Raw genomic sequence first — 24,626 nt, forward strand, 5'->3', positions numbered from 1 at the left:
ATGACGCCATGATTGACATATCCTGTCCTATCGCAGCTCTATTCCCACAAGCTCCCTCTCACCCAGCCCAACCTCATGCGCAATCTCCTTCTCAAGCGTAGAAAACGAACACCGCCCGACATTAAGATATGAATCATCCACCTTGCGAATCAGCAAAAACTCCACGACACCCTTGAGGAGAACGACGTGGTCACCTTTCGCCGCGCTCCAAGGTACAAACATGAACCCCCCATCTGGTGCTCGAGCTAATCTTGACCTTCCTCGGTACAGCTTTTCCGCGTCCTTCTCTGCTTGGGCTATTTCTAATTCAAACTGTGTTTGATCTGAGATTCTTGTCAGGAACTCTAATATGGATGAGCGATACAGCATATATTGTTCTTCCGGGTTGAGTTGGTCTCTCAGCCCGTCGCCAAATACCCGCCTCGGGGGTTCATCCAAAACCCTACACCTCCATGGTTCTCCAAGTCCTATATTAAAGAGAAACTCCTCTCCAAACGCATACATGTATTTTGACTCGGAGGGACTATCGTCTGTATCATTTGTCGATTGTCCGTTGACGAGGAGGTATTGAATTACTCTGATGATTCTCAAGATCTCTGGCATCTCCCAAACATATTCTTCTTGACACTCGCCCCCCAAAGCCTTGGTTAGAGTCACCAGAGGATGACTATGGCGGGTGTCATAAGGCGGCGAGTTGAGCATCTCGAATAAAAACATGACAAAGGATAACCAAGTGTCATTGTTGAAAGATATGACTGGGCCCAGATCCAGGACAGTCGAAACGAAGACGGCGCGAACAAATAAGCTCCGCTCTCGTATAAAGACATCGGGCGATGGACCGCTGTCCATCCACGGGCTTATATCTGAGGGTATTTCCCACAATCGTTCGAAAGGACGAGGAGGGTTGGCATCACTTCCAGACGACATACGTCGCTGAAGGTTGGGAACCCAGGAAGCAAATTCGTATGATTGCTCAAGCTCGTCTTGCATAGCAAGCCCCGCATGATAAAGAAAAAAGAGAAACTCGAAGGAGAAGTCGGATGGGAGGTCGATAAGCTCGGCGCAGAGATCGATGTAAACCGACTCGAGAGATTTCTCTGGCCTATAGTCTGGCTTGAGCTTAAGGTCGGCAATCCCAAGGAGGGCATAAACATGATCTTTTGGGTCTCTTGCTTCCAGAGTCCCACCAGTAGACACAATGGCCCTGCGTGACATTTGATGTTGTTTTCTCAGGTTTGCATCTTCCGACGCCTTCTCTGCCCCGACAAGAGTTCTCGCCCAATTGATAGACAAAAAGATGGCCGCATCGAATTCATCTATTGCGTCACGAACAGATTGGTCGGTTCCCTCTGGCGTAATCTGTCCTTGAGCAGCGGAAAGCCAAGAATGCGCATGCAAAAGCCTGCTCAGTTCCATCAGCAAGGTTCGATAGATAAAGACGGGTCGACGAGCCAACACCACTTCTTGGAATATCCATGCTCGCTTCCAATACGTCAGGCAGCAAAATGCATCGATTGCAGAGCCAACTGTTACTCCAAGATGGTGAGACAGGTGGCAAGAGAAGGCGAGATATTCCGTCACCCGACGCATCTTGGCTATTTTTGGTTCTTCGTTGGGTGCTGAGACAAAGCCGTCTTCATCTGCGCCTGTTGCAATAGATCCAAGCGCATAAAAGGCGCATTGCATCTCTTTCTCTGGTGCCTTGAAATCAAGAGCGCAAAAGACGACTTCGGCCATGGAGTAAACTTCTTTCATGAGCTGTACCTGTTCGCCCTTCTCTTGGCTGTCAGCCTGGTTGATGCAGATAGCGTCAGCCCACAGCCGACAAGAACTGACGTCACGGTCCCGAAAGATGGCCCTCCAATGAAAGACGGCATATTCTAGGGCATTGCCAAGGCTTGAGGTGATGCTGCGGTAAGAATCATTGACCGTAATGTCTTGGGTGTCGCTTTCGTCTCCCCAGACGTAGGAAAGGGCGCAGAATGAGGGGTTATCCAGGAGAGATACGGTGTGGAACTTGCAGATGATCTTTGGTGTGATGGAGATAATCTCTAGTAGCCTGATCTGTTTCCGGGATGTGTCAAGAGGCAGATAATGTGTCTCCAACTCAGAGGTAGACATAATGAGTCCGTTGAGGAGATGGTGAAGATTGGAGCGACAAGGTTGCTTCGAGGATGGTGATTACAACGTCATAAGGCCGATGTCACCTGTGCACTGGCCTGGCCGTACTGAATCCATGTGTGCAGAAGCCAGGCCTAGGGAGGTCTCATGTCAAGTTGAGAAAGATACTCACTTTTGATCTTGAGAATATTTCTACCAGTTGATTGACTTAGCTTCCTTTTCGACAAGTAGTTTGACAACCAGGATCATCGTCTTCGGTAATCATACTCCGAAATGTGAGCTATTCTCGTGCTTCACGTCGACTCCACAGCGGAAAACACATCGTAATCCGCAACTCTCACCCGTCTTCACCATCTCTTCTTTCTCAAGTACCGTCTTTCTCATTTGTATCCTTATAAAACACTTCAATCAAATCGGCAGGATATTTTCTACCCAAAATCGCTTATCTCGGTATCCCACAATGTCTTTGGCCCCCAAGTCCGAGAGGAAACCCCGCGTTGTGTGCCTCGGAAAACCCAAGTTTATCGGGGATGACTACCTCAAAGAGTTTCAAAAGGACTTCGACTACGATGTAAGTTAACAACCTCAATAGTTCTTTCGGGGGTTCTTATTGGAACTGAAAACGACTAACCACCCCCAGGTCCTCGACGTTACCAACCACCAGCAAGCCATGGAACAGCTCCCTCTCATGATCGCAGAGCATGGCCCAATCGATGCCTTTGTCATTCGTATGGGAAGACCTCCCTTCCGTCCCTTCAACGAGAAACTCTTCGGGCCGCTCACTCCACACTGTCGCATCATCGCCTCTGCCTCTGCCGGCTACGACGACTTTGACCTTGACTGGTTGACTCAGAACAACATCTACCTCTCCAACACCATCGATGCTGTGGCGGAGGCCACCGCCGACATGTCCTTTTTCTTGACTCTGGCCGTCATCAGAGACGCTTACCGCGGTGAGCGAGATGCTCGCAATGGTACTTGGAACCGTATTGTAGTCCCGAGCAGAGATCCGACGGGTATGACGCTTGGTATCATCGGAATGGGCACAATCGGCAAGTATGTCGCAAAGCGGGCAGCCGTCTTCAACATGAAGATCAAGTACTACAACCGACGGCAACTGAGCCCAGAAGACGAAGCCAAGTACAGTGCCTCTTACTGCTCGTCTTTAAACGAGTTGCTGGCTGAATCAGACGTTGTATCAGTCAACTGCCCGCTCAACAAAGAGACAACAAACTTGATCTCGGCAAAGGAGTTTGCCATGATGAAGGACGGGGCCTTCATCGTCAACACAGCCCGCGGCCCAATTATCAACGAGGACGCTCTTATCGAGGCTCTAGAAAGTGGGAAAATCACACGAGCTGGCCTGGACGTGTTTTTGGGCGAGCCAAACATCAATGACTACTTTAGAAAGAGCGACAAGGTGGTGATTCAGCCGCATATTGCTGGTCTGACGGATCTGTCGTTCCAGAAGGGTGAAAGGGAGGCGTTTGATAACATCAAGGCATTGTTCAAGACTGGGAAGCCGCTCTCACCAGTCAACGAGATCAAGTCTACGCAAGGAACATGATCTACAACTAGATTATTCAAAAAGATTGGTTTGGTCTACATGATTGCAATCTAGATCTAGAAGTAACTGGATGCCCAATCGTGCTTCTCCAACATCCCAGTGCCGATCAACTGCGGGATCGGAGGTGTTGTCCGGCGCAAGCCGAGCCTGATATTACGTGCTCTCTCAACGGAGTGGCTTATCCGCTATCGAATCGGAAACTCACATATATGCCGCAACGCCTCAATAGACTATCTATCAAACTTTCCTATATCCGTCACGGAAACTCTACATCCTCAACTCAACCCGGCAACTCTTATCAACATGTCAACCCCTCCCGCCAAGGCCGACGCCATCATCATTGTCGGTGCCGGTATCTTTGGGCTCAGCACGGCAATCCATCTCGCTCGCCGAGGGTACACAAATGTCACTGTTTTTGACAAACAGCCGTACGAAAAGACTCTCTATTCCTATACCGAAGGCTGCGATGCTGCGTCTGCCGGTTCGTCCTGGATCATTCACGTCAACATTTCCGGAACTGACGATGCATAGACATCAACAAGATCATCCGCTCCGCATATGGCGCTCAAACCGAGTACCAAGGCCTCAGCGCCGAAGCTCTCAAGGCTTGGGATTCCTGGAACGCAGAGCTTAAAGCTGGCGGCTCGTCAGTGCCTCCAGGCATGACGTCTAACGACGTCGTTTGGATCAACAATGGCTTCCTCTCGCTATCTAACTCTACAACCCTCCCAGACTTTGAAAGAGCCACCGTGGACAACATGGAAGCTGCCGGCCAGAAAGGAACACAGCTCATCAACAATGACGAGAATCATCTTCGGCTCGCGGCTGAGAAAGGCAGAACGTCGGCAATGCAACCCTTCAGCAAGAAGGCACTTGGTGTGCTTGACACAACAGGCGGTATTGCAGTGGCCGATAAGGCCTGTCTATTTGCTCTACACAAAGCCAAGTCTCTCGGCGTGCGCTTTATTCTCGACCCAGCTGCCGGTCGCTTGATATCCACCATCCAAGATGCCAATGGCAAAGTGACTGGTATCCGTACAGGAGACGGTAAATCCCACTCATCAATCATCACAATCATCGCAGCTGGCGGCTGGACACCAACCCTCGTGCCATCCCTCGACAACCTCGCCGAAACAACCGCAGGCTCCGTCATAATCCTCAAGATCCCCGAGTCCTCACCTCTCCGTGAACGATTCTCACCTTCGCGCTTCCCATCGTTTTCGTTCAACATGCGAGAAGGTGCCGAAGGCGGAATCTACGGGTTCCCTGTGGATGAGCATGGTCACCTCAAGATCGGCTATCGCGGCACCAAGTACACAAACCCAAAAGTACAAGCAGATGGCCGAGAGCGCAGTGAGCCTGTCACAAGATGGACCGAGAAAGAACAAATCACCAAGATCCCAGAACAGGCCCTGCGTGTCTTGCGCAAGTTCCTGGCCGAGTACCTCCCCGAGCTGGAAGCTGAAGGCATCGATATCTGGCTGACAAGACTGTGCTGGTACAATGACTCCTTCGACAACCACTATGTGATCGACCGCGTGCCTGGCCAAGAGAGTCTAGTAGTTGCAACTGCTGGAAGTGGGCACGCCTTTAAATACCTGCCAAACATCGGAAACTGGGTTGTCGACATCATAGAGGGTGTGGGTTTAGATCGGCCTGCTGTGAAGGCGTGGCGATGGAGGGAGAAGCAACCTGGACAGGAAGTCGTGAATAGCCTCATGGAGGGTTCAAAAGGAGAGAGGGCTCTAGGAAATATTCCTCTCGTCTCAGCTGATGTATCGAGTTCTCAGTCATGAGAGAAGGCAGTAGATGTTTGTCCTATGAATGGGTTTATTCTTGACAAATTCCTATTTAGTGTATCTCTCCATTCTTTTATATAACTACAGTTTAAGAATAAGAAAATGGAGTTCCAGGATCAAGCTAGCATGTATGAAGTCGCATTTTTTGTTATTTCTTTAACCCTCAACATAGGAAAAGCGTACATACGTACTCGACAGGTTTCTGCTCGCTCAAAGCAGCAGTGGGCTAGATAACACAGAAAGCCCCTACCAAAGCCAACTAAAATACTATCTCTATTTACAAACCTTTTAAATCCCCTCCCTCTTTTATAAACTCATCATACATAGCAACTCCACCTCGTTATCCACATCTTCCAGCACTTTACCTTGCTTGGAAAAACATCAAAGCCTCATACACCATAATACCCCCTGTAGACGAGATACAAAAGAGTACAAAAGCGGAAACGCCATACACGCGAGGCAAGGCTATTATCCCAAACCCAAAAAAAGAGACAACCAAAGATGACGCACCAAGAAGGCAAAAGCCAAAGGTCAGCCCATGACAGACTGCCCCATGGCTGAGCCACTTTCTCCCTCCCACAAACTCCTCACCAGCAACATTGACAAGAATTATCGAGAATATCGCTGCTGGCTGTCCAAAAAGTGTCCAGACCCATAACATAAACAGCAAGTTGAGGGGGGTGCCGCCGGTGAAATACGTTAAAATGGGGGTCACCAGGAAGATCCCAACTAAGGATATCTGCAGACAGGACCAAAAGCATATCGGGGGAGCCCAGTTGGTTTCATAGTAGTTCCGCTCCAACCACTCCACGGCTTGATTATTTGTGTCGGTTTCGAATTGCATCCCAACTTGCGCCGTTGTGTCTCTTGCTCCGGGTCCAAGGAGAGATGTCTCACTTTCACCTCCAAGAGCAGGCCGTCCCTCAAACCCACTCCCTGAAATGCTCCTGGTGTGAGTTAAAGACTGGCGGTCTAGTCCTGCACTTCTGTCCACTTCAACGGAGGTGGGAGGATCCGAGGGGTAGTCGGTATGTTCGGAGTCGCCAAAAAAGGCCCCGACCGCCGTTATGGCCGGTCCAAGGAGCATCAAGACGGGGAGAGTCTGGCCAAATGTCCATGTGATGCTCTCGTCTGACGGTTGTTCCCTGTATTTTGAGGCGGTTGTTCTCAGCCCATCAAGGTGGAGCGTAGCCCATAAGCTCGAAATGAGTAACCAATAAACCTACCGAGTGATCGTGTTAGCCGATAACTACTTGTAGCGCTCCCTAGACTCCTCAGACTAGCGTTAGAAAACAATACTTACCTCGGATGATGTGGATACAAAGATATCAACATAGAGGCGCAGGACCAGGAACGCTGCTAGACAAGGTTTGACCACCATCAGATCCCACTGCCTCTGATTTAATGCCCATGAGAACGGCCGTCGACTCTGTCTGAGTCTGCGGAGACCACGTTTCGCCAGCTGGCTCACCCTTTTTCGCACGCGGCGATCGATGGCTCCAGAGACAGAACTAAATATACGTAAAGTCCTGATGAAAAAGTTGAACACCAACAGTATCATGCTCACAATCATGGACTGGAAGCCTTTCGTCTCAGAGAATAACCATCCGTAGTATCCCCGCTCTCGAAATGCTTCCAAAGCCTGACGAGGGGAGAAGAAACACCAGGCAGAAGATGCTGGTTCGGCGACTGCATTATCCATTGGATCTTCGGTCCAGTCGAAAAAGGCCGTTGGACCCAGAGCGATCATTAGAATTACAATGAAGATAAACATGAGAGCGAGTCGCCATCCTCGCTCCCACTGACGAGTGTGAAAGTAGCCTCGGAGAGCTGTCAGGCCGGATAGATGTGTAACATTAGAGAGCCATGAGAGGTAGACAATCATGGACCAATGGTAGGTGGACAGGTCCTTGCTGAGAGATAGAAAGCCGCTGATGAGGATCCCGAGCCCGGCAATCAGCTGAAGGTCGACAAAGTTCAAGATGCACTGCGTAAAGGAAGAAGATCCGGTTAGATCAGGGAGAGAAGGACTGCAGAAATGCGCATGCAATCTTACCCCTGTCATACTCCGTTGAAGCCTGGAGAGGCGAGAGGGTCGGCTATCGCCTCCAAAACAGCCAAAGCGGGTAATGAGTTTCCCACTAACTCTGCGGATAAAGCTGAGTAGCATTATGTCGATTGGGTTCGGTTTGTATAAAGTTTCGGACTCTCCCATGTGTGCTTGGCGAGAAGTGTTGGCAAATGGGTCAAGTTCTGGGTCGAAGAAGACCAAGTAGTAGACAAGGATAATAGCAATCATCAACCACGCTGTTCCGAGAAACCCCACAAGAACCTAATAAGATCGAACTGTTAGCAGATGTGATAGTTCTGTCAGTCAGAGCTTACGCCGACCCCCTCAATGTCTTCATACGGCTCCGGATAGGATGCAATGTCCTTCCCCGGAACGGTTGTGTTATAGGTGCAGTTCACCATGTTCGGATTGTGACACGTTTATCGTGGAATCATAACTTGTGTGAGAGTATCCTAAATGTCAGAGAAGCTGACGACATGGTGGGGTCTTGTTTTGACTGAACCAGGCTGCGGTGTTACCTACAGCCACTCATGTGATATTTGAAAGCAGGCTCTGGGCAATTTGACCAACTAGAAGAATGGAAGAGGCCTGTGTGAAGATGATTTGACATTGGCAGCTCTGAAAGCGCGACAGTTAGGTGGGTCACCAACAATCGGCACTCAGGACTCTGCCCTGAAAACATAGTTAGTTGATTGATGCTTGTGATGATGTTGAAAGAGGGAGGTTTGTACAGTGCCGAAGCTGCCTCAAATAGCCGGCACACTGTGGGGCACTCCTACCCGCAGCAGCCCCTACGTAACCATAATCGACATGCCCTCCTTCTACCAAACCGGCTCCCACTCACTTCTTCTCATAAGGGTCCTTGAAGAAAATAACCTGCACCGTCATATCATCCCTCACATTCCGACTCATGGGCGAATACGTCGTCAAGGCCCCCAAAAACAACCCCCTCCTCGACCCCCCAAGCGCATTCTTGACCAGACAAACAGCCGCGCTGTCCAGATCCTCAATGACAAAGTGCTCCGGCGTAGCCTGCCACCCATCCCTCGGCTTGCCATCGAACTTGGTCTCCTTGAAGGGCTCCGGCTTACCGGCCTTCTTGGCCGCGAGCCAGCGTGAGACGCACTTGACAGCATCGTCGTCGCTGATCACATCCCAGAGACCGTCTGAGGCGAGGATGACAAAGTCTTCGCTTTGGACCTTGCGAGTCGTCACTTCGGGTCGGGCAGTCATGTATGGGGGTGTCTTGAAGTTGGGTCGTGGGGATGTGCCGTAAAAGTTGTCTCGCGCCGTACGAATGAGCTCGTCTGACCACTTCCAACGATGATCGCCAAAAGCTCTGGTGACAGCCATACCCAAGAGTCGTCCAGAGTTGGGGTTGAGGATGTCGTCCTTCTCTCCAGGATGCTCGCGGTCGAGTCTATCAACCTCATCCTGGTTGAAGCCAGTCTGGTCCTTGCTCAGAACATCAGCCTCATACTTGCGTCCTTCTTGCGACCAAGCACCACGAACGGCGCGGGAGTCTCCAGTGACAGCAGTTCGCAAGGTCGAGGTGCGAGGTTCGTAGATGGAAAGAAGAGCGCATGAGCCTGCGATGGCGGGTGCGATGGCGGAAATAACCTCAGCTGAACCTGGTTCGTGACCTGCCTTCATAGCCTTCAAAGCGTTGTCGTAGATACGATTATCGAGCCGCTCAAAGGCCTGCTTGATGGCGTCGTCGACCAGCTCATTAGAGCTACCGGCTTTGATGCTGGACAGAGCACCCGATACATACGGAACAAGAGCCCCTCTCAATACCTTTGAAGTTGCCCAACCACTATTTCCATGTATTAGCAATTGACCTTGGTTCACAGTCCGAGAGCGACTTACGCATGTCCATCATAGACGCCAGAGTATAGCGTACCAGCGCCACCAATGCCCTTGGCCACCTTAAGATCCCAGTCATCCTCGATAGGGTTGTTGCTTGATACTCGCGCAACATCTACCCGACCCTTGACACCTCCGTGTCCTTCAAAGGCGAAAGTATGGACATCTCGGCGCAGTTTGGCATCCGCAGTCTGAAGGGTCAACGCCTTGATGGGAGACTCGACAGAGATCTGGTCTTCAGCAACAAAGTCTTGTAGAGGAAGGACGTCGCCCGATCTGGATGATGGAGAGGGCTTCTTGTCGTCCTTGCCGGTAAAGATGTATAGGCTAGCCCCTCCAGTGCCGACAATGGCGACTACAGGCCACGCATACCCACCACCAGCTTTCGACGCAGTGGACGAGAAGCGTGCTTGTGTGGAACGCGCCGACGCTCGCTTGAGCGCCGGGCCATAGATACATAGAGTTCTAGCGGGTAGACGAAACATGATGTGTGTTCTTGTGTCAACCTGGGGGGATGTCGGTGAGTCGCGTGAGCTGCAAGGAGTCTCAAGTTACACAGTTGGCAGGACAACTCACGATCCAGGGTTTCATATCGAGAGCGACTGATGAGAGAGGTTGAAAATACAGTGTTACCCAAGTAGTGATGCTCTAGGCAGGATATTGATGATGAATAACCGCTTGGCCTTTCAAAGGATGTTGAGTTGATCGGTCGCTCGTCGTAGATTAAATAGAAGAGGGAGATGAACTGTGTGAGTTGTTTACCCTATACGCGGGCGTGAGAAAATGAACGTCGCCTCATTATTCTCTCGACAGCCTCACATTTGTCGGGCGCAGGCAAGGATTATATAAATGCTTGAAAGACTCTGTATATAGCCCCTGCAGTCTAGAATTTGCCGACGGTGACCTCGGGCAACAGTTAGGATGCCATAAATACGTTTCCATGAGTTATATGTAGTAGGCCTCATTTCAAGACAAAATGTTCGTTAGCACAATGGTGACCATTCTCACTGTTCGGGCACTTGATCTGAGCATTTCACAAAGAATCGACAAGGTATTCATTGCCCAGGGACCCAGAGATATGTACAACGCCGAATTACAACCAAGATACGAGCCCAGAAGTGCCACATCAGCTGTTGGCAATCTCCTCTTCCTCATCCTCCCATTCGCCGTCCTCCTCCATCTTCTCATTGACCTTGTACTCGGCATCCCCAGCCAAGCCTTCACTGTCAAACTCATCGACATCCATGTCGCTGTCATAGTCATACTCAAACTCGTCCTCGTCATCTTCACCGTCCTTGTTGCCGTTCTTGGCCTTGGCAGCCTTCTTGCGCTCCACGTTGGCCTTTTGCTCCTTCTTTCGCGCCTCCTTTTCTTGCCGTCTCTTCTCCCATCGCTTCTCCAGCTCCTTGATCTCCTCCTTGGACTTGTGCACATACTCGTGCCACATGACCTTGCCTGAGCAGAGACCCTCTTCCACCTTGGTCAGGCGTAGGCGCATGCGGGGACCGAGCTCGACCAGCTTCACAGCACGGCGCTCCACGTTTTCCTCTTCGATACCGGCCTCGGCCTCAGCCTGAGCAGCTTGTTGCCTGGCCTTGGCAGACAAGACTTTTCGGGTTGTAGAGTCCAGGATCTCGACCTCGGCGTCTGTATCCATCTCGCTACCGCTCGTCGCATCCGTCATGTAACCATCTCCATTCTCGCCTCCGATCAAAAAGTCGGCAATATCCTCTAGCTTTCCAAGGTTTGGCATCTTGCCTTTCCGGTTGGTCTTTGAAGACACAAACTGCTCGGCCGCGTTAAGTCTTCGCAGGGGCTTCGAGACTGTCGTCGACTTTGTTGTAATGGCATAATGTCGGAAGTTGAGGATAAATGTGCCATCGTCCTCCTCTGATTGTTCGCGGTTCAAGAGCAATACTCGTCGGATCGACTTGAGAGGTGTAGCTTGGGGGTTGATGGGAGGGAAGAGGGACTGGAATACGGTCGTAGCGAGGGATTCGAGGTGCTTGGGAACTTTTGACTTGGAATCCGAATCGGGACGGCTAAAGTTGTTCATGACCAGCTGAGATTTGTTAGCGGAAGCATTCTCAACAACACGAAGCTTCTTACCAGAGGAGGAGTGATAAACTCCTTGCCGCCACCCTTGGGGTGCTTCTGCGCTCGCTGTACATCCTTGCACAGCGAGTACTTTTCCACGCGAAAGTTCATGGTAGGTCCTCGAGGCGTCAAGGCGACTCGAAGGTTGGTGTTGCCGCTCTCTGACCGCGAAAACAGAAGCAGGTGAGTAACTCCCAATGGACCACACATGACGGCGTAATCCTTCAATCGGTTTCCCCTCCGCTCCCTCAATCGACTGGCAGTACCGGGCTCCATGACTTTTCGCACGTCGGCCGCAAGCTGGCTAACGCTGGAACCGACCTCGCCAGCGCCAATTCGAATCACCATGGACTTGGGGTCGCGTGCCGAGGCATGGCCAGGAGCATCAACCTCGGGGTTGTTCGCACCTACGTGAGTTCTCTTCTTTGTTCGTTTACGCGCCATTTTCGAATTGGTGTTGTAGAGAAAAGTTGCTGAAATGAAGCTGCAAGCTGCGAATGGATCTCCGTCGCAAATCGCAGGGAAAGAAAAAAAAGTTGGAGGGGACAAGCGATAAGACTAGCGCACGTGCGATAAGGGACCCACTAAACTTTTGTTTCTCGACCGAGTTAAAGGTTGGATGAACCTTTTCCAGGACGAGATAATCTTTACGCAAACGCAAAATGGCCAACGTCAAGAGCGCAAAGCGAAGAAAGGTCGCGCACGATGCGCCCAAGGCTAAGAAGCCTGTGGTCAAGGAGGTTTCTGCTGAGCCAGCCTCTGAGGATGAGGATGAGGAGCCTGAGGAGGAGTCTGAGGAGGAGTCTGCTACTCTAGAGGAACCTTCCGCTGAGGAGACACCTGATGCTCCCAAGAAGACGTTCAAGGACCTGGTAGGACAATCTTGGCCGTTCGCATAGTTTCAGAATGCTAACATTGGCCTAGGGTGTCAACGACGCTCTCTGCGAAGCCTGCGAGGCCCTCAATTACAAGTACCCGACCCCGATCCAAGAAAAGTCCATCCCCGTCGCTCTCCAAGGTCGCGACATTATCGGCCTCGCAGAGACTGGTAGTGGAAAGACTGCCGCTTTCGCCCTCCCCGTTCTCCAGGCTCTTCTCGACAAGCCCCAGCCTCTGTTCGGCCTCGTCCTCGCCCCGACCCGAGAGTTGGCGACCCAGATCGGCCAAGCCTTTGAAGCGCTGGGATCGCTGATTTCACTGCGATGCGCCGTCATTGTGGGAGGTCTGGATATGGTTCCTCAGGCGATTGCGCTTGGAAAGAAGCCTCATATCATTGTTGCGACTCCGGGTCGCTTGGTGGATCATCTTGAGAAGACCAAGGGTTTCTCTCTAAGAACACTCAAGTACCTCATCATGGATGAGGCTGATCGTCTCCTGGACATGGATTTCGGTCCCAGCATCGACAAGATCCTCAAGTTCATCCCTCGAGAGCGACGCACATATCTCTTCTCTGCTACTCTCAGCTCCAAGATCGAGAGTCTGCAGCGAGCCAGTCTGAGGGACCCCGTCCGCGTGAGCATCAGCTCCAACAAGTACCAGACCGTGTCTACCCTGATCCAGCACTACATGTTCATACCTTTCCCCCAGAAGGACACATACCTCGTCTACCTGGTCAACGAGCACACCGGAAAGTCAACCATCGTCTTCACCCGGACCGTGTGGGAAACCCAACGTGTGGCTATTCTGTTGAGGACGCTTGGCTTCGGCGCGATTCCCCTGCACGGCCAACTCTCGCAGTCATCACGTCTGGGGGCGCTCAACAAGTTCCGCGCCGGCACCCGCGACATTCTCGTAGCCACTGACGTTGCGGCGCGAGGTCTGGACATTCCCAAGGTCGACGTGGTGCTCAACTACGACATGCCGCAGGACTCAAAGACTTATATCCACCGAGTCGGCCGAACCGCCCGTGCCGGAAAGTCTGGTGTCGCCATCAACCTGGTGACTCAGTACGACCTTGAGATCTACGCGCGTATCGAGGCGGCGCTCGGAAAGAAGCTGACCGAGTACCCCAGCGAGAAGGAGGAGGTCATGACGTTCCAGAGCCGTATTCAGGAGGCGCAGCGTCACGCGAGGATCGAGATGAAGTCCATGAGCGAGGCCAAGGGTAGCAAGGGCACCATTAACGGCAAACGGGGCAAGAGGGATGGCAAGCGTCGTCGTGACGACATGGACAAGGAGGAGGGTTAAAGACTTTACTTAGAGGATGACTTGGGAGTTGACTCAGGGATGATTCAAGGCGTTAGGTCCAGGGAGGTTATGTTGAGAAAAGTTCTGTCAATGTTTGAAGCTGTGTTAGAAAAGTAAGACCGTAATAAAGAGCCAATGGCCTTTATCCAAGAGTCGTGATGTAACGCCGCAGTTCGCATTGACCAAGGCCCATCTTAATCTCAACGCTGACCCATCTCACGATACCTGCAGAAAAGAACCACGCACTCTATGCTGAATCATCACTACTAGAATGGCGTATCGGGTTGGTAATTCCCAACTCAGCCCTACTACTCTCCTGAATCAGGCATCTACGAGACGAAACCAAAGCCCCCGAGTCGATCCTCAATTTAACCTGTACGCTACAGAGCACATCAGACTAAACTAGCCCGCAACACCATCCCACAACGTTGAAACATTCCCAAGACTCTGGGCAAATCCTCCCAGGAAAGCGGCCGCCTCAGCAGGGATGTCGAAGATCTCTTCTTTGTGAATGGGCGCCTCGACCGTTTCTTGGCAGGTCAGCTCGTTTCATCTATATCCCTGTCCCTAGTGGCGGCCGCTCCCGGGTTTTTGTTTGACGATTTGAGATGAAGGGGGAGGGGAGCGAGGGGATCTCCTCTCTTGGTGTTACTCGATTTGAGACCTTATTGGAAAAGTATATAACTGAAAGGATGTCTTTATCGTGGAAGAAGAAACATCATCTTGTTTGTGCAGTTTTACATTCGTTTCTTTGGTGCCTAGTTTGCATCGTCCCTTCATTCGTTCATCATTGATCGATACAACTTCAACACACTCTTTAAACATTTAGATTCAAATTCATCATGTACACTTCTGCTGTTCTCCTCGGTCTCGCCGCTTCTGCGAGTGCTCACATTGCCTCGTGGAACCCAGGCATGTACTGCAAGGTAAACCACCTCCTCCAACAACCTCTATCAAATCTAACATCTTTAGGGCGGAAACGACTCCTCTGTCGACAGTCCTAACACCAACCTCGCCGTGAACCCTCTCTACGACCTCCCAAAGAGCCAATGGTGGATGCAAGCCGACCGCGGCTGCGACCTTGTGCCTCCTCCCGATGGAGAGTTCCTCGAGCTTCCCGCCGGAAAGTCCTTTATGACCGAGTTGGCCAACAACCGCGCCTTTACGACCCTGTCGTATGATGGCAGTCTGACCACCGACTGGCAGGATGGCAAGAACCGCTCCATGCCTTGGAGAGGACCTGGAAACCCTCCTGGATGTCTTATGGATGGTGGAGATGGTTCCGGTGGCGAGTTGCACACCAGGAGTATTGAGACAACCGGTGGAACAGCCTGGGCCATTTCCTATGAGAGCGATATCAAGAAGGTTACAATGGACAACCTTGTCGTGTTCTCCGTTCGATACTAGTACGTCTCCTCCTTTAACTCACCCCAGTTGAAACTAACTCCTGTCAGCTCTCCCTTCTTCCGCAAGACCTGGTACGACGTCCCAGCCGATCTTCCCGCGTGCCCCGAAGAGGGCTGCTACTGTGCCTGGCTCTGGATCCCCGACGGCTGTAAGCTTCCTATACCCGAGTTTCATAAACAATACCTAACGATATTACAGGTGGTCAGCCCAACATGTACATGCAGAACCACCGCTGCAAAGTCACGGGCAGCACGTCCACCAAGAAGCTCGGCACACCCAAGCCCCCCGTCTGGTGCCGCGACGACCCTACCAAGTGTGTCAAGGGACCCAAGCAGATGATGGCCTGGAACCGTAAGCAAGCCCCGTCGAATAATGCATGGAATGAATACTGATGTTGTGTGCAGAGGCTGAGGGTAACAATGTTTCTCCTCCCAATGGCAAGACTCCCACGTACAACCAGCGTATGGGTTTCATGGACGGTGCTCAGGATGATATCTTTGAGTAGACAGTGGTTTTAGGTACCATTCTCAGGGATGGTAGGTAGGAAAAGTGTACTATAGCTTAGCATGTCCTTCTGGAAGGAATGCCTTTTTGATTCTTCCAGCCTCTGTTTGGCTCATTTATTCAAGAAAAATCATGAAAGATCGGTTTATCCAAAGCGACTTGACCAAGGTAACCACGGTCTTGTTACTTGGAAGAGCTTGAATTCGGACCATGGTTGATGTTTCCATGTAACCTCGCTGCTCTCCTGGGCATTGCTTCACCACGTGGCACGCCCAGTTCGTACTAGCAGTCTGCCCTTTCGCCCAGTGAGCTTATCAGTTCGGTAGTCTTTAACCCGAGAGATATTTTCGTGCCGGCAAGTCATCGACTATCGAAAGGATGTACTAGACCCCGCTTCTATTAGATCGGATTGTGGCTTGGTGGTTGGGTTCCTTACGTCTCGGTTCTGCAAGGGGAAAATGCACGAGGTATGGGTAACTACACGAGAGTCGCTTACCACGAACGATATAAACAACTACCAGTACTACTACATGCTATACATTCTTCCTTGTTTTAATTTTAAGATAATCGTAAAATAGACATGTGGTGAAATAATACTGCGTCTATGACATCCGTCTGTACTTCGGATCGGAGGTGAGATGCAAGTGTGCAGACCATCACGAAGGCATCTCCCGTCGCAATTCCCACATCACCACCAACGAAAGAAACGAGAGAACAGCAGAACTTGAACTCTCGGGGCATAGGCGGTATAAGGTTAGAACTCGCCGGTCCACTTTAACCACAACGCATTGATCAGATTGACCCCCACCGCCAGGGATCCAAGTGTCGGTATGATGCTGATACATGAAGCGATTGGAGGCTCTGGGACCACTTTGGATAGCACCGGGGAGATCTTTTGCTAGGATCAGTATAATCAAGATATAACGTCAGTTCATCTTCGGTAGTTGCTTATACACCGAACCGCCGATGGTCGAGTATATATACTAATAACAACCTCATCACAATGGAGGCAAATCACTATTAAGCACTCGAATATTTACACTATGGGCTCTTACTCTCCTACAAACCGAGCCCTTTGGCTCTCCAGCTTTGAAGAACCTCCAAAACTCATCGACCTACCCATCCCGGACGCAACAGCTGGAACAGTCGTGGTTCGCATCCTCGCAGCTCCAATTGTCCCCTACACACAACTCGTCCACTCTGGAAAGCTCCCTCAGCTAAACCTCTCTCTTCCTCTTGTCCCTAATCCCAATGCCGTCGGTCGCGTACACGCTGTTGGACCAGATGCTGTCCGTCTACAGCCCGGCGATCTTGTATATGTGGATGCCACTATCCGTGGACGCGATGATCCTAATGTCATGATCATGATGGGTCATCACGGCGGCGAAGGTGCTGAAGGAAAGAAGCTCATGCAAGGCGAATGGCGTGATGGTTCGCTACAGCAATACCAACGAGCACCACTCGAAAACGTCTACAAGCTAGACGAGCAAAAGCTACTCAAGCAATGGGGCTATTCACCCGCCATTCTCCAAAGCATCGCGCACTACAGCGTCGCAGGCGGAGCCATCATCGAGGCAGCAGACGTCAAAGTGGCAGAGACAGTCATCATCGGTCCATCAGGCGGTTCCTTCGGTGGTCTCGCTGTAGAAGTCGCCCTCACATTGGGTGCAAACGTCATTGCCCTCGGGCGTTCGGAGGATAGCCTCATAGCCATGAAGGAAAAGCTCAACAATCCCCGATTCAGCTACGTCGTCATGACCGGCGACAACGAAGTCGACACAGCCGCCATCCTGGCGCAGACACCAAACGGCGGGGGAGCAGATGTAGTAAACGACTGGACCCCCGGAGCTCTCAAAACAGCTCCCTTCCTCGCAGCTGCAGCGGGCGCTCTCAAGAGAAAAGGCAGAGTCGTTCTCAGTGGCGGCACACCAGGGCATCTCGAGATTCCCTACCACGTCATCGTGCACAAGGACCTCCAGATCATGGGCAAGTGGATGTGTGAGAAATCAACGCTTAACAAACTCATCAACATGATGGAGAGCGGAAACCTCAAAGTCGGTGTTGAGAGTGGCACTGAGGTGGCCGTCTTCAGCTTGGAGCAGCATGAAGAAGCCCTTGAGCATGCAGCCAAGAATGGTGCCTGGAGAAACTACACCATCATCGCTCCCAATGAGGAGTAACAGGGGAACAACCATGCACACATAAATAGACATAGAGTTAGAACCATAGAAGCAATAGACGGCAAGAAAAATGTCTTCAGAGCGTCTTAATTAGCAATACCGCTATACTCAAGTCATGTCTACAGTACCAAACTCCAATCCCCCACAGCTCCCCCTACCAAATATTGCAATACCCAACGCCAGGACGATTCCTAGGTTCCCGTAGCCGCAGTGATTGCCCAGCGACCTATCGCTCAGAATCACGTCGCTGTATGACTGGCACTGACGCCGCATGCACAGTGTCTTCTGTGACATCCGCCATCTCTGTATCATCCTCCTCGTCTTGAGTTTCCTCAGCTTCGTCATGTTCCTCTTCGTCTTCTTCTTCCTCAGCCTCTTCAGCTTCCTCGGCTTCTTCTTCACCGTCGCTTTCTTCGGCCTCGTCGTCGCCCTCACTCTCGCTGTCTGCATCCTCTCCGCTGGACTCATCTGAGTGCCGCCCCAAGTTGGGGAACATCAGTCCTGGCGGAATCTCCTCGTCATAACCCTCCGGTACATCGCTAAGATCGCTTTCGTCATCTGCCGAGTCGTGGATGCTGCCAGGCTCACTCTCGGCATCGTCCTTGGCTTCCTTGTCGTCCACTTCGTCAGCCTCTTCGCCAAGGTCCTCCTCAGCAATCTCTTCTTCAGCAACCTCTTCCTCGGCCACTTCCTCCTCGATAGCTGTCTCATCAGCCACCTCTTCATGATCCTCAACGTCCTTCATGCTGACGTCGCCGTCGGCATTTTCTTCAGCTTCGCGTCGAACTTGGGCGTCAGGTCCCTCCTCATCATCACTGCCACCTTCGCTCGCCGGTGGATTAGGCGTATGACTACCACGCTTACCGCTCGACACGCTGCCAACCCGGCTCTTGCTCGACTTAGGTGCCTCCATTGCGCGAACCACTGCTTGCTCAGCCTTACGAAGCACGTCGGGCCTTCTCACGCCGGCTCTCCTGGCTCGAGGTACAGCTTCTTGCTTCTCCGTGTCAAGGGGTGTCACAGTGCCTGTGATGCTCTCCATCCCGTTGGGCGGGTTCAGTATACTGGTGAGTGAGCTGCTAGCCTTGGCTTCCGCCTGTGCTGCTTCTAGCTGGGCTGCCACCTCCTTGGCATGGTGCCGTTCCTCAACAACCTTGCTTGGTTCAAAGCCTGGCATGGACTTGACGATCTCGGAGTAGATCTTGGAGTAGCAGTCGTTGAGAAGATCATCGATCGGTGCCACCTTCATCAAATTGGCATTGAGTTTCTTCAGCTCAATCGCTTCCTTCATGCAGTTGAACACTGGTACTTCGGCGCCATCGTTGGCAGCCCAGTCTGCAATCTTCTCGCCAACCACCTCAAACTCCTCACTCGACAGCGACTTGAAGGCATCGTCTGTGACTGGGGATACGTGGTAGCCTTCCCGCAGGAGTTTGAGGTAAGCCATGCAGCACGATTGCCACAGGTCCGTAAAGTGATAAAAGTCCGCACCCTTCTTGCGCAGCCGCCTCAGAAGCTGCTCCAGGTTGCTGCGGTCAGCCATGATGATCAGAAGCTTCGTCATGAACCGCACGTATTGTTCCGTGTAAACATGGTGTCGTCCAGGTCTCTCCGCATCGCATTTCCAGACGTTCATGACCATCGTCTTTGTGACCATGCTCTCCCGTAGGATGCCAAATGCCGCCCTTGCCTCGACGTTACTATCGCTTCCCTCCATCCGGTTGTCCTCGTCGAACAAGATCTTAGCGTGCCTCATGATAATTCGGTGGTGCCAGTTAGACTTGTCCTTATCTCTGAGCTTGGTCAGGTTGCGGATGATGTACTCTTCCCAATCCTCAGACTCCGAGAAGGACGCGAAATGATCGTCGGGGTGGACTGTCAAGCCAAACGGTTGCTCAGATAGGATTGCTGCAGCATCAGCTGAGGTCATGTCACCTCGCATCACCAGCTTGTGAAGAATAGACACAATCTTGTAATGTGGCTCAAGGATGGGATCACTGCTTCTGGATCTCCGAGCATTGTGCGCAACCTGGACTGCCTTCTTGAGGGTATCCACTAGAAGCTCAAGGCTGATCTTTGAACGCATATCCTTGACGTCAAGCTGGTCGTCAGGAGTCTGGTACATTTTCCAGTAGCATTTGGCAAGCATGTAGGGGTTCCTGATTGCTCATTAGTCTCTTGAATCACGTTATAGGTCACGATTAGAGGCCGAAAAGCTTACTTCCAGTCGTTGGGCTTTCGCTTCATGGCCATCTTGAACAGCTTGGCGGCAAACTTCCAAACCTTGTACTCCTTCATCTGATCATGAAGAATCCGCTTGAAAGTGCCTGCGCCCATGCTTTCAATGAAGAATCGTTCCTGATCGGAATGTTGGAACGGCTCCATGGCAAAAGGCTGGCGACTTGACGCATAAAGTCGCATCGCAAACTTGTGGTACAGGTCGTGAAGAGGGTCGCCATCGTGTGTCTCCACGTCCACATTTCGTGAATGTGAGAGAGCGAGAGTATAGCAATGAATCGCGTTACGCTGGAACTTGACCAGCTCAGGGCGATCCTTATTCATCTTGTCCGCAGTCCATAGAACAGCTTCGTCCAACTCATAGTCGAAGCATTCAGCCAAACGGAACCAAGCGTCCCATCTGTCTGAAGTAAACTGCAACTGAAGCCTCAAGAATGTCGCACCAATTCGCAGGTCGTCAGTTGCACCGGGCGTTTGACGACGGTTCAAATCGACTCCCTTGAATTTGGTCAAGGCCATCATTCCAAGCAAGAAGAACCAACCATGTCTTGCGAGGGCTGTCTCGGGGGTATTGACAGACACCGCGTCCACAGACACGTCTCCCAGGAGAGCCTGGTACAGCCGCAGAGGGTGGATTGGCTTCTTGAGGTACTCGGTAAAGTTACGCAGGTTATGGTACATCTGAGGCGTTGACTTGGTCTGTCCAATAGTCTGCTGCATGTGGTCGATTGTCGTCTTAAGGTCTGACTTGAGAAGATCCTTCATCGGCATACGGTTGGCGAGAATCGTGACCCTCTCAACCAGCTGCATGGTCTGTCGCTTCTCCAGCTTCTCTGGTGGACAAGCGTGATCTTGAACATCCCATACACCAGCACCAAGCTTCAAGCCGTGCAAGTCGTAGAGTACTTGGCCCAAGTAGTCCTCCCAGTTCTCAATGTTCTTGAGCTTGAGAAGCTCCACTCGCATGACCTTGAGGAAGATCTTGTTTGATGCCTTGCAGAACTTGCGAATACCAATGACTTGATGGATGGCAGCCAGGTAATCAGCCAAGTCGTTCTCGGGCCCAATGATGCAGTTTTCTTGGGTGATTCCGGCTTTGAACATGGTGTACTGCAAACACCAAGCTCGGACTTGCATCTCTTTGAGCTTGTTCTTCAGCGACTGGAAAGCGGACTTGGTGGCAGCATTTCCTGATGGCTCTGGCTTGATTCCGATCCTGAATTCGTCCTCGCAGAGAGAAGCGACATGAAGCAAACAGTTGACCTTGGCGAGAGCCACTGAAGTGGACTTGATGTGCTCATCATCAATAATTTCGAATGCTGTGCTTTCGTTCAAGGCGGAAAAGAGCGCCTGGATCAGAAGCTCATCAAGTGACTTCAGAGTCCGCATGAACAACAGCTTCCGAGACTCTGGTGAGGTTTTGGCATATGTCTCGCCCTCAAGGTCAGAGACAATCAGCTCAATACTTTTGAGGCAACAAGAAAACTTCTTGGTCGAATACTTGATAGCATCATACGCATCGCCCAGCCGAGACCACAGAAACAGCCTAAGCTCTGTGCTGCTATTATGAAGGAATTTCCATAGATCTTGCAGCCCCTGGCTCGCGCAATCGGAAATCGACTTTTGATGCTTTTCAGTCGAGCTTTCATCATCTTTGTCTCCAGAATCAGAGTTTGCTTCTGAGGTTGGGGCACAGACGGAAGATGGGTTGAGAACTGGTTCCAATGTCTCGATAACGTGAACAGGGTTCTCCATGTCATCTTGAAAGAGTCCGAGGAAGAAATCCATTGTCGTCAACTTGGAGATTTCTCGGTCAGCAGCGGCTGGTGAGATGGTGGGCATGACCACGTTATTTGGCAACGAAATAACCGGAACCTTCTCGTCGGTCAAGTGATCTCGGAGCGACGTCCACATCAGGAGAATGTGCTCTCGTACTGGGTTGTCTGAGAGAGATGAGACAAAGACAGAAGCCCACAAGAAACGGGCTGAGATGGCATCGTTCGGAGGGCGGTCCAGCAACTGAACATATGTTGAGGCGACGTCAAGCCATCTCCCAAGCCGGTACTTGGTCTCCATCCGAGTCGCGTAATCGACAACGCTGCTAGGGTTGGTGATTCGTTCGTAGATGTCGATGTGAAGCTCGAAAATCATCGGCACGATGGTCTCCAGCTCTGCTAGCCTTTCGGGGGAACCAGCAGCCAGTTCCATTTCGTCCGTGACCCTCTGATATAGCGCTGAGTCCATACGGTTGAGCATCTGAACCACAGACAACTTCATCTTGTCAGACCATTTCGCTGCTGTGTAGCTCTGGCTGACAGCCCGGACCCATTCGAACGCAATGTCCTCGCCTGTCATCCACGATCTGCAACCCCCTATTTTCCTGGCAAAGGATTTGAGGCCCTGTGCCTCGTCGAATGGCGGTGATGATGTCTGGTCTTGCGAACCCGTCTTGGCGTGTTCCAAGAAAGAGGACAGTCCGAGACTGGCTTGCTCGTTTTTGTTGAGAAGAGCTCTGGCAACCTCCTCACGAAAGTCGACAATGACACCGCTCAGATCCTTTGCTGCGAGGTTGGTGATCTTACTGGGTCGATCCTCGGTAGCACACGAGTCTATGAGCTCGGCGATAAAGTCCAATGTCGATTTGTCGTTCACGCCCAAGTTCTCCAAGACACTCTTGGTCATTTTGAAAAGGTTCTGATCAGCACCTTGGTATGGCTGCAGCTGATTCGCAATGAGTGTGCTCGGGTCAGTCGCCTCCTCAGCTTGGAGAGTCTCTCTTCTTCGGACACGCTTGCTGCGCTTCTCTGCCGTGTTCTCCTCATCCGCAGGATCTGGCAGGCCTGCTGTAGACTGCGATCTTTTTCTTGTAGGTGCTCCATTACGATCCTTTTGTGCCTGGTCAGTTGTTTTGTCATCCTCTGGGCTACCGTGTGAGCCATTCTCTTTGCCATCAGACTTCCCATTCTTCTCTTTGGGTTCCTCCTCAGCCGTGTCCCTCTCGGTAGTCTGTTCTGGCTCAGCTGATTTGTCGGTCTCAGCTTGGGTTTCAGGGCTTTCGCTTTGAACCTCAGGAGGTGGTGTTGCCATAACAACATCTTCGAGAGAGCTCTGAACAATGCCATCGCACGTGTCAAACGCTTCTGTTGCATTATCCAGACAAGTTATGAGTTCCGCTCCAAGGTCAGCCCATGACAACACAGGCTTGTTGGCGCCTTTTCGGCCCGGTGTTTGTGATTTGCTCCTCGCGGCATCTTCCGGTGCTTGCTCTTCAACGATAAGAGATTCAGGGGGCGGTGTTAACGATTTGGTGGGGTTGGGGAGAAAAGGGATAGGATCCAGATGGCGCTTGAGCAAGGCAGGCATCTTCTTCTTGAGCCATGGAGCCATCACGGGATGTGACAAGGCCATGTCATCGCCGAGAAGCTGCAATTGGTCCTTCAGCTGCTCACCCGCCAGGCCCTCTGCCAACGAAGGAGGCTCAACCTCCATCACGGCCGGGTCATCATCCAACTCGATCGCAGCCTCTAAACAGTACCGTTTGATACGATTACTGTTCATAGCAGCAGCAAATCGAGCAGCCCGCCTCCAAAGCTCCGGATCCGAGGGGTCTTGGTCAAGGGCAGTGGTCCAGCTGTCCAAGACTTTGCGTGCATCGTCATCGTAGTATTTCAATCGAGGCTTTTCCTTCCAGGTCGGGTTCGAGGCTAGCTCGTCCTTGTACTTGTCCACAAAGAACTGGCCATAGTTCTTGTAGGAAAGATAGAGCGCTTGGGCAAGACTTGCTGCGACGCCATCTGCTCCTCCGGCATCCACGTCGAGCCCGCCATCTGTTTCGACGGTGTCCACGTTGGACACTTCTGGCAGTCCCTCCGCATGTCGCTCGGCTTTTTCGTAGTCGGTTCTCGCTTCACGGTATTTGAATATCTCGGATTCGAAAAGCTCGTCGTATGCGGCCGCAGCGGCTTCGCGCGATCGGGCTCCCTGCGCATGGAGCTTCAGGGCATGTTGGAAACGCTTTAGTGCTTCGTCGACCTAGGGGCAAGTCAGTTTTCAAATTCGATCGCGAAACTTGCGCAATAGGCTTACGTGAAGCTCCTTAGTGGTGTCGATTTGCTCGTCAACGTTCTCCTCGGGCTCGAGGTTGATAGCTTGGAATGCCGGCTGGTTCGAATTAGCACAGAAACAAATATCAGATCAAAATTCTCACCATATTTGCGGTCGCAATAGTCCTGCAGCCGTGGCCGACATCCGTATTTGCTGCTAAGAAATGATTCTGGTCAAACCAGACATTGAAAGTTGTGAGTTTAAACACAGCTCATCCTTCTTGGCAGTCATTAACTCGAGCTCCGTACCGCGTTCTAGACGCGGTCCCACTCAGCCTCGCCAAGCCACAAGCGCCAGATCAAGAGCTGGTAATGAGCACGTGGATGTGGCGCAGGCATAAGGCTGCACGTTCCCAGACGTGGCCCATCCTTGTAGCTCCAGCTATCAAGCCAGATCTTAGGGGCACAGCAACGGTCGGCTTCAACATCTCACTCCAGCTCCACCAACCTTTCGACCGAGTTGCGACCGACATCCCGCGACAGTCT

General features: G+C 51.6%; 10 protein-coding genes across 10 annotated transcripts; 5 read left to right on the forward strand and 5 right to left on the reverse strand.

Moving 5' to 3' along the window:
* Window positions 1-27: 27 nt before the first annotated feature.
* On the reverse strand, window positions 28-2,121 carry NECHADRAFT_81217 (uncharacterized protein; the record flags this gene model as incomplete). The annotated part of the gene is made up of 1 exon (XM_003042196.1): window positions 28-2,121. The coding sequence occupies one exon, from the start codon at window positions 2,119-2,121 to the stop codon at window positions 28-30; it is 2,094 nt and encodes a 697-aa protein (XP_003042242.1).
* Window positions 2,122-2,581: 460 nt separating this feature from the next.
* Window positions 2,582-3,688, forward strand: NECHADRAFT_94120 (uncharacterized protein; the record flags this gene model as incomplete). The annotated part of the gene is made up of 2 exons (XM_003042123.1): window positions 2,582-2,692; window positions 2,762-3,688. 2 exons carry the CDS (start codon window positions 2,582-2,584, stop codon window positions 3,686-3,688), a joined length of 1,038 nt encoding a protein of 345 aa, XP_003042169.1.
* Window positions 3,689-3,991: 303 nt separating this feature from the next.
* Window positions 3,992-5,484, forward strand: NECHADRAFT_94121 (uncharacterized protein; the record flags this gene model as incomplete). Its single annotated transcript, XM_003042124.1, has 3 exons — window positions 3,992-4,169; window positions 4,220-5,307; window positions 5,356-5,484. 3 exons carry the CDS (start codon window positions 3,992-3,994, stop codon window positions 5,482-5,484), a joined length of 1,395 nt encoding a protein of 464 aa, XP_003042170.1.
* Window positions 5,485-5,848: 364 nt separating this feature from the next.
* Window positions 5,849-7,959, reverse strand: NECHADRAFT_81220 (uncharacterized protein; the record flags this gene model as incomplete). The annotated part of the gene is made up of 5 exons (XM_003042197.1): window positions 5,849-5,895; window positions 5,998-6,709; window positions 6,791-7,474; window positions 7,544-7,819; window positions 7,873-7,959. 5 exons carry the CDS (start codon window positions 7,957-7,959, stop codon window positions 5,849-5,851), a joined length of 1,806 nt encoding a protein of 601 aa, XP_003042243.1.
* A 439-nt stretch (window positions 7,960-8,398) lies between these two features.
* On the reverse strand, window positions 8,399-9,909 carry NECHADRAFT_42636 (uncharacterized protein; the record flags this gene model as incomplete). The annotated part of the gene is made up of 2 exons (XM_003042198.1): window positions 8,399-9,374; window positions 9,428-9,909. 2 exons carry the CDS (start codon window positions 9,907-9,909, stop codon window positions 8,399-8,401), a joined length of 1,458 nt encoding a protein of 485 aa, XP_003042244.1.
* A 641-nt stretch (window positions 9,910-10,550) lies between these two features.
* Window positions 10,551-11,965, reverse strand: NECHADRAFT_42524 (uncharacterized protein; the record flags this gene model as incomplete). The annotated part of the gene is made up of 2 exons (XM_003042199.1): window positions 10,551-11,486; window positions 11,534-11,965. 2 exons carry the CDS (start codon window positions 11,963-11,965, stop codon window positions 10,551-10,553), a joined length of 1,368 nt encoding a protein of 455 aa, XP_003042245.1.
* Window positions 11,966-12,183: 218 nt separating this feature from the next.
* On the forward strand, window positions 12,184-13,708 carry NECHADRAFT_42421 (uncharacterized protein; the record flags this gene model as incomplete). The annotated part of the gene is made up of 2 exons (XM_003042125.1): window positions 12,184-12,393; window positions 12,446-13,708. The coding sequence occupies 2 exons, from the start codon at window positions 12,184-12,186 to the stop codon at window positions 13,706-13,708; spliced, it is 1,473 nt and encodes a 490-aa protein (XP_003042171.1).
* Window positions 13,709-14,550: 842 nt separating this feature from the next.
* On the forward strand, window positions 14,551-15,620 carry NECHADRAFT_42462 (uncharacterized protein; the record flags this gene model as incomplete). Its single annotated transcript, XM_003042126.1, has 5 exons — window positions 14,551-14,634; window positions 14,681-15,114; window positions 15,163-15,263; window positions 15,314-15,466; window positions 15,520-15,620. 5 exons carry the CDS (start codon window positions 14,551-14,553, stop codon window positions 15,618-15,620), a joined length of 873 nt encoding a protein of 290 aa, XP_003042172.1.
* Window positions 15,621-16,662: 1,042 nt separating this feature from the next.
* Window positions 16,663-17,799, forward strand: NECHADRAFT_81225 (uncharacterized protein; the record flags this gene model as incomplete). The annotated part of the gene is made up of 1 exon (XM_003042127.1): window positions 16,663-17,799. The coding sequence occupies one exon, from the start codon at window positions 16,663-16,665 to the stop codon at window positions 17,797-17,799; it is 1,137 nt and encodes a 378-aa protein (XP_003042173.1).
* A 226-nt stretch (window positions 17,800-18,025) lies between these two features.
* Window positions 18,026-24,247, reverse strand: NECHADRAFT_81226 (uncharacterized protein; the record flags this gene model as incomplete). Its single annotated transcript, XM_003042200.1, has 4 exons — window positions 18,026-19,958; window positions 20,021-24,069; window positions 24,124-24,198; window positions 24,245-24,247. The coding sequence occupies 4 exons, from the start codon at window positions 24,245-24,247 to the stop codon at window positions 18,026-18,028; spliced, it is 6,060 nt and encodes a 2,019-aa protein (XP_003042246.1).
* Between the last annotated feature and the right edge of the window lie 379 nt (window positions 24,248-24,626).

This window comes from Fusarium vanettenii (assembly GCF_000151355.1).
Source record: "Fusarium vanettenii 77-13-4 chromosome 6 genomic scaffold NECHAsca_37_chr6_2_0, whole genome shotgun sequence".
In the NCBI taxonomy this organism is placed as follows: Eukaryota; Fungi; Ascomycota; class Sordariomycetes; order Hypocreales; family Nectriaceae; genus Fusarium; species Fusarium vanettenii.